This window comes from Calliphora vicina, chromosome 3, assembly GCF_958450345.1.
Source record: "Calliphora vicina chromosome 3, idCalVici1.1, whole genome shotgun sequence".
NCBI lineage: Eukaryota > Metazoa > Arthropoda > Insecta > Diptera > Calliphoridae > Calliphora > Calliphora vicina.
Window position 1 is genome coordinate 73,097,754 of NC_088782.1, and position 16,288 is coordinate 73,114,041.

A 16,288-nucleotide genomic window follows, 5' to 3' on the forward strand; every position below is an offset into this window, starting at 1 on the left:
TCGTATACAGTCTTTATTAACTTATTTTAGTTATTTAATTACTCTTAGTAATTTGATTTGAAACTTATTACAGTTAATACTAATTTTAAATTTTTTAGACTGTACAACTGTATACTTTTCTAATTTTGAATATAAACCATTTGGTTTTTAACAAAAAACTAAATTTTAAATAAACTAAATTTATAACATGCTTCATTTTTTTCCTGGTTTTGTTTTTTAATTTTATTACAATTTCGCAAGGATTTTTAGAAAAATATTTAAATAGTATGCAGGAGAGTGCAGTATGTCACGAACGACATTTTGAAGGAGCAATGCACTTAATGCGCATACAAATGTAAACGTTCGTTCATTCCTGCATACAATAAGAGCACAAGTACTCCACATAATAATACGTGTATGTATGTTTTATATAATTAAAGGGTTTCTTATATTAAAAATCATTTACAAAAAATCTTAAGCTTTTAAAGAGAAAAACTAAAGACTTGCTTCATCTGGTATACAGAATGATTTCGGGCTGCAGTTGCATATCAGGAGTTAATTTATCTGTGTAACTAGCACTAAATTATCACAAAAACTATCGATGAATAACGGATCCTATATAGCAACATGACATGTCCGTTCTGTGTCCCTACTGCAGTATAGTAAGTAACCCATTTTTGTTCTATGGAAGATGAATTGCGATTTATACATTCTTACTACTTCCAATGTCTAAAGAAGGCAACCCGATGTTTCCGAAATATAGTGCTATGATGTTTAGCTATGATATCACAAAGTCTAGTCTTCAAATCTAATCAATCGAAAATATTACGTTTTTTATTAAAAAAACGAAATAGACCTTTGATATGATCTTGTGCAGGCTAAGAATTATCCCGGCATCATAATATTTAATGCAATTTTATTCATAAGAAATCACAACTTTACTGGGAACCCTATTACACATATAAAATTTAGTATGAATCCATACGTATAGAAGTGCATGGTATTCTACGATTTGAATACAAATACTACATATCAGGACATGGTAAATGTGAGTAAATGTTTGCTTGTACATGTGTCTGTACTTGTTGTATACAGTAAATATCAGGATATTTAATGCTGCATATTCACATACCATGTATATTAGACCGGTCCGTAAAAAAATAGAATTGCTGTACAATTTAAGGCCAATCGGTTAACTAGAACTCGTGCCGAAAATATATTTAATGTTTTAGAATTGGATAAACAATGGTACTTTATTTGATTTCCTTTAAAAATCCATTAGATGTTTCATCTAATATATAATGTGGAGAAAATTATCTTTCTGTCATTAATGTTGAATAAAAAACATATAACTTTAGGGTTGAAGTCGGACCATACGCCACTATTTTTTTGAAGCGATCTCAAATGAAAACCATAATACATAATCTTAATTTTTTTCTTGTTTTGGACACTTAGATATGCTGGCTTTAATTTTATTCATTTCAATCTTACCTATCTCATCTTAATATACATATTTTTTTAACATTTCTAGACTGACCAAAAACGGCGAAACCACCCCACATATGGGGTAAATATGCCAAAGGGATAGAACATATTTGTCATTTTTAAAATAAAACAAAAATAAAACTGTTTTATACCTTAATTCACAAAACAATTGGGGTATTCAAACGGTCTCCTATTAGATCGTATTGTCATAATGTCCAAAAATATTTTTTTAGTTTAAACAAATTCTTGATGTGCTGCAAACAAAAAAAGTAATATTTTATGACAAACCAATAAACATAGTTCAAAAAGTATTATTAGTTTATAACATTTTTGTTTGAAACCCAACAATAATTTGTTTAAACTAAAAAAATATTTTAGGACATTATGACAATACGACCTAATAGGATACCGTTTGAATCGCCCAAATGTATAACAAACTAGCTAATTACACTGTACAACACAAAAAAAAAACGAGTTACGACCAATAAATTTTGATAGAGGAGACAAACAAAAAAGACACGTGTACGGAGTTTTGAAACATATTCTAAAAAAATGTTTTCCTTAATATTTTACATGACTTTGCTGAACACATTTTATACCTAAAATGTAAGGACCACATGGTCTTATGACGATTAACAATAAGAATGTGCCAGAGTTGGGAAACTTTAACCCCCCCTAAAATGAAATTCAGATGTAAACTTTCAAAACGCCTATACACGTGTCTTTTTTTTCGTCTCCTCTATCAAAATTTATTGGTCCGACCTTGTATTTTTGGAACAAAATTGAATTTGTTGTATAGTGTTATTTTTTATATCACATAACTTAACAAAAAAAATTTAAACATATTGTGACTGATTTCTATATTTTATCAATAATTTGCATCTGGCGAATGTGCCCCAGGGGGAATTTTGAGGTTTAATATAAAGTTTTCTTGTACTTCAAATTAAATGATAGAAAAAACTATTGTCACTTATTGCTCACTATTATTGACATTCTATCACCAACCAATATATTTTTTGTATCACAAAAACTAAAGAGGTTAGCTCAACAAATTCACACGCTGAAATATTTTCTCAGCATGCGAATCTGCCTCACATCATATGTAAAATTAAACTTTCAAACTTTCAACAATCGATAAAGGAAAACATAACTTGATAATGTAACAAAATCGATTACTTAGTTTATAAGTTATTCGATGTTGGCAGATGTGCCCCTATGGCGAATGATCCCCTTTCTACCCTTTTTATATTTTACCCTCATTTATGTGTAATTCCGTTTTATTGCATTCCATAGAGTTCGAAAATACTTAGTTTTTCTAAACGAAGTGTGTTTAGTACTTTTTTTTATTAGCTAATGTAATAAAACAACGATATTATTTAAAAACTAATTTTAAAATTGTTTCCTTTGTTTGACAGCAATGAGATTTATCTTTCAAACGCAAAAAGATCTGTAAAAATCTTTTGAAAATGGATGTTTATGGTTTTAAATGAGTTTTCAAAGAACGTATGTTTTGAAGTGATCGCGAAAACGAAGTTATCGATAAAATCTACAAGTATTTCCAGAAGATGATATTTCTTTCAAACGTTGAGATCAATTAATAGATATCCGGCACGGGATCTCCTTATCCGATTTACCTCAAAATTTAGTTTAAATTAGTTTTAGCTACTAAAGAACAAAATTAGAACGATCCAAATCAAATCTCTTTTTAAGGAGCAGATCTAATTTACATTCTATACATAAATGAATGTAAACGTGTGTATGTAAATTATGAAGTATGTGAACAAGTAGAAGAATGCAAAAATACAAACAAATATGAGTACGACGAGTAGTTAAATGTTTGTAGATCTACTACATGTTTACAATATAAATATGAGTAGAATCTGTAGTAATACTACTTACTCCTTTTATTTTCTGTTTTTTTTATTATTTAAGGAAGCCTCTTTATTATAAAGTACATGTATGTGCTACATACACTTGCATTCAACAGTATGTAGTGTATGCAGGATTCTCTTCATTGTATTTATAAGAACGACAAAAAGATGCTTGCTACGTGCAAATGTTTTCGAAACCATCTGAAGTTATCAACTTTTAGTTTAAGTATAATGGATTGTATTAATCTAAATAAAACTGCTAGATATACATATGTATGCACTTGAATTATGTTTATTGTATTATAAAATTAAATTTTTAGTTCTAAATTTCAAAAATATTCCATTATTTTGATAATTGTTTCATAATTTCTCTTATTGAAAATTATCCGAATCCATGTAATATTATTATTGTTGTTCATAAGAATTTATATTTTACGTGAGATATTTTTCAACAAAATTTTAATTTATTTTTAAAAAGTGCATTCACCCTTTTAACCTGAATTGTTTAAAACGTTTTGTATTTCCATTCATCGAAAAAGAAAAACAGTTATTGATAGTTTCACTAAAACAAAACATCTGCAGTTTTAACAAAACAACGGCAAAAACAGCAAAACGAAAACAGAACAATATTGGAATCCTTTTGATACCAAAACTCACAAATGTTTGTAACAGGGCATAAACTAAATAATGATCAAAGTAAACGAAAATTGAGCAACAACTGAAACAAAAAATATAAACGAGTTAACGTTCAATGATCCGTGAAAGGATGAAAAACGAAAAAAAATTAGAAAAATAAAACAAAACCTTTTTGCAAAGAGAAATTTTAAATGTTTATTATAAAGAAACAATTTTATGTTTTAATATAAAAAATTCAAAATATTTAGTAAATGAAAGAAAGATTCAAATACATATATTAAATAATTAGATTACAAAATGTTTTTAATATTTGTTAAGACTTCCATATCTACATAGTATATGTATGTGTGCGGATTGTATTTATTATTTATTGTCAGTTTGTTTTTTTTTAATTTTAATTTTCAAGTCTGTCCAGCTGTCTCCTGTCTTAATAATAAACAGTATTTGCCAGACAATCACAAACACATAAATGCTGATATTTTATCTGAGTGTGCACGAGTATCTGTGTGTGTATTTATGAGTTTGGTTTTTGTTCTTGCTCTGATCGTATTGTTGTAGTTTTCTGTCTGTCGTCATGAACTTTTGTGAACATCTGCTCATCGGTTTCCTTTATTTTCGTATTTTATTTTGTCCGTTTTATGTTGTCTTTCTACTAAACAACTGAATTTCAGTTTTAGAATGAAAATCAAATGGAATTTAAATATTTTTGTTAAACTAAATAAAATACATAGTATGTAGTTAAAAATTGATTAGTCCAGGTTTATGATTGTTCGCAGTGCTAACAAGGCTCTATAAATCTAAGGCAATGATTGTACTGAATTGAATCATGCCCAAAAACCAGTTTTTTGAAATCGGAAATACATATTAAGTACTGTTTCTGAATTAATAACTTGAATTCGAGCGTCCAGTTCGATATACTTATGAGTAGTGGAATGTCAAACTCCACCAGTGTTGCCAGACAAAGTTTACCTCATGTCCCCAATTTGAAAGTCGATGTCCCCAAAAAATCCCCATTTCAAAATTTAAATCCCCAAGTTTGTACCCGTAAGTTTATATGTATTTTTAAAAAAACAAAATTAAAAAAAAAAACTTATATTATATTGTTAATACAAAATTTTACTATTGTCCGTTTTACAAAAAGTTGATTCATCGATTTTGGAACAACTTGTTTAGAAGATATTATTTTTTAGGACTCCTTGAGAAATCAAGAGTTTTTAATATTCGATTTTTAAAATGTAGGGGTTTGAATTTTTTATCCCAAAAAATTATGTTTTTTTAAAAAATGTAAATTCAGTTCACCTTTTAGTACATAATTAAGATTCGAATTTAGAACTTTAACTTAATTTGCAATACAATTGATATATAAGATGGATACTGTATTCGATTATAGCCATGTCCGTCTGACTGTCTATCTGTAGAAATCAACTTTCCGAAGCCCCCAAATAACTTACATACCCGATTCATACATCAATATCTCCGGAATTCTTCCGGCTCGGTTGCTGTTTAAAATCTAGAAAATCGGTCCAGATATAAGGAAAAAACCAGGACAACCTCTATTTTTGACCTATATCTAGATTACTATGACCATAGTATGTTGGACCCATTGTAGGGTCAAAAACGGAAAAAATATTTTTTAACCCGATTTTTTTTCACCAAATTTTTTTTTACTAAATATTAAAAAAAAATTTTCAAAAAAAATTTAAATTTAAAAAACAATTTGAAAAAAAACAAGTAAGAGTGCTATATTCGGCTATGCCGAATCTTATATACCCTTCACCTTTGTTGTGGATGCATTCTTATTTTTTATAATTAGTATATACATATGTATGTACATTGCCCACTTTCAGCGTACAGCATCCTAAATTTATCAAGAACACAAAAAACAACAACAACGCCAAACGAAACAAAACAAAACACCAAAAGAAAAAACAAAAACAAAATACGCAAGGCAATGAAACCAACACACATCCAAACATACGTTTAATTGTATAAAAAACAACCACAACGCCAAAAGAAACAAAACACAAAAAAAACAAAAAAACGCAAAGCATGCACACCCAAACATACGATTTGTTGTTTTTTTGTCAAAAAAACCAACACACAACCAAACTAAACTTTAGTTGTATAAAAAACAACAACAACGCCAAAAGAAACAAAACACAAAAAAAAACCAAATACACAAAGCTTGCACATCCATGCATACGTTTTGTTGTTTTTTTGTCAAAGCATGCAATACATTGTGTTTTTTGATGAAATTTTCAGAGGTTGTCTCGGATTTTTGCTCATATCTCCGTTATTTATGGACGGATTTTGCTGATTTTAAATAGCAAAATTCTCGAAAGTATGTCTGACAGAATTGTTGAAGATTTGGATCCCGGAGATATCTGGGGCCTTCAGAAAATTGATTTCAACAGACAGACAGACGGACAGACAGACAGACAGACAGACAGACAGACGGACATGGCTTAATCGACTCCGCTATCTATAAGGATCCAGAATATATATACTTTATAGGGTCGGAAATGAAAAATGTAGAAATTACAAACGGAATGACAAACTTATATATACCCTTCTCACGAAGCTGAAGGGTATAAAAATTTAAAAAATGTTGCCTCTAAAAAGCCTTTAAGGCGCTGAGGCATAATTTATAATTTGAATTTTTTGTAATGAATAAAGAAAAAAACCCTTAAAAAAAATTAAAAAAACTACTTTTAAAAATAAAAATTAATTTTGTTTACTTAAAAATATTTAAAATTTTTATTTTGAAGTATAATTTGGTGAAGGGTATATAAGATTCGGCACAGCCGAGTTTTTCAGTGCTATATAATTTTTCTTATTTAAATGATGATAGAATTATGGTAGCAATACTAAATGTCAAACAATTATCGATAATTTTGCATAAAACAGGTGTTCAACCAAAACAAAAATTTGTACGTTTTACCCAATAAAAAAATTAAAGTTTATTAAAAAATAAAATTATTGGTAAGAAAATGGACAAAGAAGACACCGCATCGGAAGTGGAGTTTTTGCTTTGGAGTTTATGAAACTTAAATAAATTTTAAATAACTAACGTTGGCCATTTAAGTACCATTTAAAAGAGCACTGAAAAACTCATTGAAATAGAACATAAAGATAATTAATATTTAAATACGAATTCAAAAAATAGCTCTTAGAGAATGATTCAGCTTTGTATTTTTAGCAAGAATTTAAAACAATTTAACATCTGTGAACATTTTTTGAAACCTTTTTTTAATTTTTAGATTATCAAAGTAAATTGTGGCCTGGGAGCAAAAAAAGTCTCGAAATGCATATCTAAAATTTTTGTCATTTTCGTCAAATTCTGAAGAAATGTAATTAACATTTTTAATTACCGATACAAGCACTATAAAATTTAAATAAAGAATGTCTAAAAATGTAAAATCCCCAAAAATGCATGTAAATCCCCAAATTTTGTTAAAATCCCCAAATCCCTCCCCACGAAATTCTGTCCCCAAAAAAATCTTGAAATCCCCAGTTTGGGGACAAATCCCCACATCTGGCTACACTGAACTCCACATATGAAAAATGAGAAAAAAAATATTCTCCGAATATGTAAATTTTTAATTTGAATCTCTTGCTTTCTTCTAAAATTTAAAAAAACTATATTTTGTAAAAGCGTTTATGCTCTCTACCTTATAGAGTTGAATCAAACATTATGCTCGAAATCATGGTCATGAAACTTTTTATTATTCCAAGTTTATTCAAATTCCAATTCCTTTCGTAGTCAGGAAAGCCTGTGTTAGATATACATATTTTACAATTTTCTGCATAAAAGTTTAATTCATTAAAACCAATATATAAATATGGATATTTGGTCATGTCACATTTAAATGTGTACCCCTAAAAATATGCTAAATATATATCAAAGTAAAGGACTTTCCAATAAAGTATAACGCAATTTATATATTACTAGCTGACCCGGTGCGCTTCGCCACCCCAATTAGAAGAAATAAATAGTACTATCAAGTCTCACTTTGTGAATCTAATTGTAAATGTCTAATTTCATATTTCCATTATTATAGAAAATGCAAAATGTGTTCCTAATTTTAAATTTTTATGTTTATTATTATAAAATATTCAAAAAGCACCATTGCAATAAGGAAATAGTACCATTTAAATTCGCATTCACTAAACCATAACCCGTCAAGCTTGAATTTTAGATTTGTATTTCATTTCCTATATTATCAACTAATTTTGTTTCTATAATACTTAAGATTTAATAAATTATCACAAAACCGAAACCGATCGGTTTTTAATTTTTTAAAACCGAAACCGCGGTTTTGAAATTCTTCGATTTTTTGGAAAGTCTAGGTCCATTATTATAGGAAATTCAAAAAAGTACCATTAGAATATATAAAAAGTACCAAAAATCCCCCACTTGTGGTTTCCCACTCACTCGGGTCCATATAAGCTTAAATTCATGGCTTTAGGTTCATTGGTGTAGAAATTACAAAAAGTACCATTCGAATAAAGAAAAAGTACCAAAAAGTCTCCCCTAGAATTCTAACTCACTTAGGACCATGTATGCTTAATTTCATGTTTTTAAGTCCATTGCTATAGAAAATTAAAAAAAAGTACCATTAGAATAAACAAAAGGTACCATGAGGTATCCGCTTGAATTTTCAATCACTTAGGACCATATACGCTTAATTTCATATTTCTAGGTCCATTATGTTATAGAAAATTCAAAAAGTACCATTAAAATATAGAAAAAGTACCAAAAAGCACACACTTGGTTCCATATAAGCTTTATTTCATGTTTCTAGGTTCATTGGTGAAGAAATTACAAAAAGTACCATTCCAATAAAGAAAAAGTACCAAAAAGTCTCCCGCTAGAATTCTCACTCACTTAGGACCATATATGTTTAATTTCATGTTTCTAAGTCCATTATTATAGAAATTTCAAAAAAGTACCATTAGATGAACAAAAAAGTACCTATAGTACAGTTCACACATTATGGTACCTAAATATTATCCCCTATTCCTAACACTAACTTCACTCAAATAAATATCAGCTAACTTTAATGTCGATAACTGAAATAATTTAAAATTTTAAAAAAGTACCATTAGGAGAAAAGTACCAATTTCCCTTTTCTTACTTGAACACCCCTCAAGTTTGAAATTTAAAAATATTCCATTTTGCCAAAATTGTTTATGCTAGGCATGTATCAAAATATTAAAATCTGTGTTAATGTGCCCAAGGATAAATATGTTTTAAAAAAAGTACCAAACTGTTTACCCGGATTTGGCCCAATATACACCTTGGTACTCGAGTTCCAAATAACACGCTGTTAGTTAATTTTTGTATGAATCCAGGAACCAACGTTAAAAAAAATTATCAAAATTGGCTTAATAATTTCAAATATAATGTATTTTCCCGATTTTATCCCCTTTTTGGTACCTTTTTTATCCCCATTGAGGTGGTACAATTTCATTCAAATAAATTTCTGTAACGTGGTGGGAGCTCATAATAAAATATTCGTATGTCTATGCCAAATTATAGAAAAACATATTTTATGAAAAAGTACCAAAAATTAACACAATTTTTATCCCTTAAGGGTTCGAATTTCCAAAAAGTACCAAACTTATATTTTTTATTTTTTGTTAGTTAAAGAATACGATTTAAAATTTGTTTCTATGTTTATTGGTTTAAAAGATACATAGGGTGCAAAAAAAGTACCAAAATACAGTTTTTACCCGTTTTCTCCCCTAACAGTTTCGAATTTCCAAAAAGTACGAAACACCTGTCAGCTTATTTTTTAAATGGAGTAACATGCTATTTTAAGTTTTTTTGTATCTTTATTAGTTTTGAAGATATAAGGTTACCGAATTTACCCGTTTTTACCCTTTTTTACCCCCTAAACGTTCGAATTTCCAAAAATCCCTTCTTATCGGATCGTTTTGGGGAGGGAGGAACCCACAGTTAAAATTTCATGATTCTAGCTTCAGCCGTTTGGGCTGTGCGATGATGAATCAGTCAGTCATTCAGTCAGTCAGTCAGTCAGTAACGTTACTCTTTTATATATATAGATTATTTCTTGTAGTTGACGTTGAGTCATTACCGATACTTGTGATTGTTCAAGAAACAGCGAAGAAGTTTCTTCCTATTTTCTTTTCTAAGTATAAGAAATCTGTTCACTGTACTTCATCTATAAATGAGAAAGCCAATCGGCTCAACATTCTTATACTTCTATTATTCAAGACACAACGACATCCAGTGAAACATTTAGATCTTGCTGGAGCAAACACTACCGCATACATTTTGGAAGATGTTGGTGTTCCTCTTATTTCCAATCGAGAATCGAAACTGGAGTCTATTTGTGTTAGTTAGGTTATTATGATAAAATACATAAATACGCTTGGGTGTACAAAGTTTGCCTAGATTATTACAGATATGCAACAAATGACAGTTGTCAGAAAAGTTTCCAATGGTTGTGGTTTGTAGAGCGAGAGAAAAAAAATACAATTTTCAATACGAGTGTGAGAATCCATATCAAAACTTTTATTTTCAGATTTGACATCTTCGATTTTAATGAAATTTACCACACCTATTACGGTTCCAAATGGTTCCTCAAATCAATAACATTTTCATCGGAAACCCCTTTCCATTTCTAAAATATGGCGATTTGAAAATTGAAAAATTTGTTAAAATTGTCAAAAATTAAATACACAGCCCATAACGTGGAAACTACTCAAAGTCCAACATAATTTTGGATTCAATTTTAAAGGCAAACATATTATCCTTAAAATTGCGTGAACAAAATTGTTAACTTCCAAAAGGTTAAAGTTCAATTTTCGGAGTATAAATTTCAATGTAAAAAACATCTAAGATCGCGGTGTTAAAAATTCAAAAAAGACATGGTATGAGGACACCTATACTCTCTACTATATTCGTGCAAAATAATTTCGACAGAGACTCGATTAGTTCAGGAGTTATAAAGAAAAATGTTATCAAAAGTACGTTTTTTCATATTAATTCATATAAAAATTTAAACAAATAGAAAACAGAACACAGTTGAATCAATTTCAATTCTGTGGAGTTTGGACAAAACATCTTAAGTCGAGATAAGATAATATCTTAGTTTTTTTATAATAAACCTAACTTTTCAAAACGCTCCGTTTACACTAATCTGCTTCTTCTTACGAATATTAGTTTCTGAGATATCATAAAAAAACAAATCAACGTATTTGGAGTGGTTGTTGATTTGTTTTTGACAAAACAACTTAATTCGCAAAAACTAAAGACAAATAATAAAATTCTTCAAGGACAAATTATAAAATATTGATTGATAAATTCGACAGTTATTGCGCTCTACTGAAAAATTTGAAAATTCCACTTAAGTTGTTTTGTCAAAAGTTCACAGAATTTATATGGTAAAACACAGGTGCTTAAATTTTTATATGAATTTATATAAAAACGTACTTTAAAAAAGGTTTCATTAAAATCGGAGATGATAAATCCGACTGCTGTTCGTTTTCACATTATTTTTCCATATTTCTGAAACCAGCTGATTCTTGTCTGTATAATTTGTGCTAGAAATATTCAACAATGATGTTTCAATAGTGATATGTGTGAGTTTGTACAATATCTGAAGTATAATATGGGATGGTGGGAACACATTTACGGAACATATTAAAACCTTAATTAGAAACTCATTAAGATTTAAGACCGGGATCTATATTGAATATTTCTATCCTTATCCGCTGGTATCATAATGTTATACGATTAGTCTTAGATATTTATAGTAAAATATCTATTAACCTGCCCAAAGTCAATTGATATTCCTCTTTTTTATTTAGTACTATAAGTAAATTCTGACCTACATAGAGGATATATCAAATGGATACCTTTATATTCATATGTATGGAAACAAAACTCGAAATAAATAAATTACTATTCCGCTGGCATCTGGAATTTACATTTGCAGAGAAAGAAAAAAAAACAAGTAAAACTTAAATCCAGCTGCTTGAAATCTGAATCTTTAGGAATCTTAAACATATTTAAATGATAAATCTTAATTGTATGTTGTAAACACTTAAATACTTTAAGTACCTATTCCAATAATGCATGTACTAGTAGATATGTATGTAAGATGAAAGTGTGTGTTGAGACAGTGTTTGTGAAATGAAAAGTAAAAATTATATGGACATGATCTTCCTGTTAAAGGAAACAAAAACTAGTTTCAAGATCTCGTCAACAATTTTGTAAGATGATCTTTTGTATCTTTTTGATGATGTCTTTCTTTCAGTTTTTTTTTTTGTGAACATTCTGTCCAAATTGATGCTGACAATTATAATTAATGTCACTTGCTTGAACAAATTACAAACGGAAATACGGTCATAACAGCTACAACAACAGTCGCAAAAACAAATATTGCTGCAAAAAACAAAAACGATCTTTAAATGATCTTCAGTTATAACACTTACTGTTTTTGTTGTATGCTGGATTCTTTTTTTACCAGAATTGTGTTGTTGAATTATTTGCTTTTTGTTTGGTTTTATCAAGATTTTCAAAAAGGATGCTTACGTTTGTTTTCAACTACTAATTATATGATATCAGCTGTACTTTTGTTTGTTGTTTTTATTATTGTAATTTACACACATTATTTAGGTTATTCAACGGGCTAAAAACGTGTTTAAACGCTGAAAAGCATGTGTATGCCAAACATGAAACACATGTTCTTTAGATGAACGCAGATGAAGATGAAGACGAAGAATCTGAGGAAGACGACGACTCATCAATTAAACTAGTGAAAACAACAACATAAACAGAAACAAAAGCATCAATGGCAACAAAATCCTTAAACAAAGATGCTGCTGCACTGCATTGAACAACGAACACACCACCGACGTATTGGAGGAAAAAAACATCTGGTGCTTTGTAGGTCCATGTTTTTTTTTCTTTTTTTTTTTTTGTACTTGAAAAACGCGTTTATACTTTGCCACAATTGACATAAATCGTAAAAACTACAAATCTTACACTCAGATACACAATTTACGTTAAGAAACGAACGAGCATAATGAAACCTGTTTGTTTGTCCGGTTCCTTGGCCTTTTTGGCCAATTCAACCAGTAGCGATATCTGCTTGAAATCATGAATGAATTTTGCATTTATTATTTAATTTTTTTGTTTGTTCTTTCTTACCTTTTTCTCGGTCAGTTTTTCACATCTACGTTGTTTGCAGATTTGATGACTTTTATCGTTGCGACAGGGAGCACAATCACCGCAGTTATCTTTGCGTTGGCAACCGATGCATTCGCCACAACGTTTACGTTTCTTTTTTGACTGGAAAATGTTAGAAGGCATCTATAAGAATTTGATCACAGTTGGTTTTTGTCTTGTAAACTAATAATTTACAGGGACAATAAAGAAATGGAAGAAGATACTGACACCGTTACGTTGTCCATTTTATTCTGTATCTAGCCATTCCTTTAATATCCAGAGTTTTAGAGTTGGAGAACTTACCTGTTTTTCCCCGGTACCATCATTGCTGTCTCCTATGCCCAAACTACTGATGGGACTCTTAAAATTAGCAGTACTTGAGACAGCATCTACTTGGCCGGGATTGCTGGGGTCCACATCCATGGCACTGGCCTCGGATTCGGCACTGGACTCCAGCGAATGGGCCCGATTTTTCCGCCTCTCTTTCTTGCGAGCATCCACTCTAGCCAACGGCGAGTTAAGAACTTTGTCCGCCTTCAGCGGCGTCGTGGTCGAGGGAGTGGGCGTATGTGGCTGGGTAGTGTGCGGTGTATGAGATCCCGTACTGGTGTGAGTCGAGTGGGGTGTATGATAACCAGTATTACTAGCACCTAGTGCACTATTGGAAATATCCATCATTGACGAACTGCTGGCACCATCGTACGAAGGTGTGGGCGTATGCATGCCCAGAGGCGTGCCAATAGTATTTGGTGTATTCGATGTAGTTGCACTCATGTGTGAACCATTTGAATTTGTATTGAGATCAAATGCTGACATTGAATTATCCTTTTTGCCCAGTGAAGACAATGACGACAGGGACAGTGACGACGAAGTGGACTGTATCGAGAGGGGTACTAGTGAACTGGGCGTGTGTGGAGCATATGAAGGTGTCAATGGTTGATATAGCATAGGATCGGATGTATAACCTGTGCTAACCGAACTGGTTAAAGTTGGTGGTATATCACGCGCTGGCAAGACGGCTGGCACTAGAGGATATGCAGGTCGGTGATGGGGATGAAATGCATTGGTTGGCACTGGCGGCGGTGGCGCACCTAAAGGTGTAAAACCCGTCGAAGGTGGCGTGATGCTGGTTTGTAAGTTGGTCAGCTGGGTGAGAGGTGAACCTACACTCACCATACCCGGTGAGCTGACCGATATACTGGCTGGTGACATGGCCACGGTTTGCAGAGAATTCAGTGATGGATTTATGCCCGCCGTAGTGGAGGAGGCCGTTGGCGGTATGGGTGTACCATCGGCCATTAATTGATCGAAGCCTTGAAATTGACTCGAAAAGGAGGGCAGTTTTGAAAATGGCTCAAAGCCACTCTTTGGTTGTGTGGGATTGGAACTGGAGTTGCTGTTTGTGTCTTTGGACTCCATTTCCCAAGGGCGTGTGTAATTATTGTTGGAACCGTTAGTTTGAGAACTTACAGAATCATTGGTATTACTATTGCTGGTCGAACTAGCATTTGTGTGGCTGTTGTTGGTGTTATTATTTCCCGGATTGGTAACATTTTGGCTATCAACTGTGGCAACGGAACTTGAACCATTTGTGGCCGCCGGGGCATTATTGTTATTGTTATTAGTGGAAGTTGACGTTGAGTTATTGCTGGTACTAGTGGGTGTTGAAGATTGTAATGGCTGTTGAACTTGCTGGGAGTGTTGAGGCTGTTGCTGTTGTTGCTGCTGCTGGTTATGGGGCGGTGGCTGCCTCGCATAATAGTCCCAATGTTGTTGCTGTTGCAGCTGATGTTGCTGATACAACTGCTGCTGTGTGTGTTGCTGGTTGTGTTGCTGTAGCCCAGGATAGGCAACGTGATGCTGTTGATACTGTTGCTGGTGTGGATGATGAGGCTGAAATGTGGCCGTTGTTCCAATGTGTGTGTAATGATGGCTTAGACTGCTTAAATGTTGCAAATGCGTATTTTGCAAATTGCTGGATGTAACAGCTGTTGCGTGATGTTGCTGATTTTGTTGCTGTAACTGTTGCTGCTGCTGCTGTTGTTGGGCCTGATGCTGCTGTTGTTGTTGATGGTGGTGGTGCAGTAAAGTGTTTGCAGACGTTTCTTGTGTACCGCCGCTAGATTGTGCCACTATTGAAGACGCCATTTAAATTTACCCTGTTGCATGGCCGTTGTTGTAAGCACTCGTAACAGGGGCGGTCAGTCAGAAATATTTTTATTTATTACAACTTACAACTTGTAGTAGTTGCAGTAGTTGGTTTTGTTCGTAAATGTGTGTATCCTTCGTTAAACTTTTCCCCAAAAAAAAATTTTCAAAAATTTAAATGAAATCTTTTTTTTTTAATCGTGGCTGTATGAAATTTGTACCTTAACTTTTGTGCTTTAGTTTTTGTTTTTTGTTTTATTATTGGATAAAATAGTTTTTGTTGTTGTTTTAAATATTTGTACACTTGTTGTTTTACACTTTTGAGGTAGTTTTTCAAAAATAATTTTAGGGTTTTATTGAAGCATTTGTTTGATTATTTTGCTTATTTTTTTTTTCTCATAAAATCACTGGGAATAATTTTTGTTTTCGTTTTTTTTTCTTTAATTTTGAGTTAAGAAAGTTGCTACAACACTACTGTAATATTTGTAGTATTTTGTTTGTTTGTTTTGTTTTTGTAATATTTTATTAATTATTATTATTATAATTATTTGTTGTTATTTATAACTTGTACGTATTTCGTTAAATTTTTGTGTATTTGATTATTTTGCAAAAAAATTGTTATTGATTATGGAGTAAATTTGTTGTTTTTTGTTGTTATTGATTATAGATTTATTTAAGTTTTGAAAAATTTGTAATTGTGCAGACTATATTTGTTTATATTTTATTTTATATTTAATTTAATATTTTTTTTACTAACAATGGTAATTTTGAATAAAAAAATGTTGGTTTTTGTACTTTAACTGTTATAAGTAATTTATTTATTTATTTAACTTGGATATTTGCAAAAAAATTTGTAATCTTTTAAAAATTTGTATTTTTGGTTTGAAATTTCCTTTTCAATTTTTGTTTTTTTCCCAAAAAATTTGTATGGTAAATGGTTTTATTAATTATTTATCAGACTTGTTTT

At 31.0% G+C, this 16,288-nt stretch overlaps 1 protein-coding gene across 3 annotated transcripts in view; it reads right to left on the reverse strand.

Moving 5' to 3' along the window:
- The window catches only part of Tet (Ten-Eleven Translocation (TET) family protein), a 238,684-nt gene extending 223,200 nt beyond the window's left edge, over positions 1-15,484 (reverse strand). For 2 of the 3 annotated variants that reach the window (XM_065503221.1, XM_065503219.1), the window contains exons 1-2: positions 13,477-15,484; positions 13,156-13,317 (exon numbers count right to left, since the gene is read on the reverse strand). In XM_065503221.1, the coding sequence (XP_065359293.1) occupies positions 13,156-13,317; positions 13,477-15,321 (2,007 nt within the window). In that variant the 5' untranslated portion in view covers positions 15,322-15,484. The remainder of the gene's footprint in view (positions 1-13,155; positions 13,318-13,476) is intronic. The other variant, XM_065503220.1, reaches the window with a different exon arrangement.
- Positions 15,485-16,288: the final 804 nt, after the last annotated feature.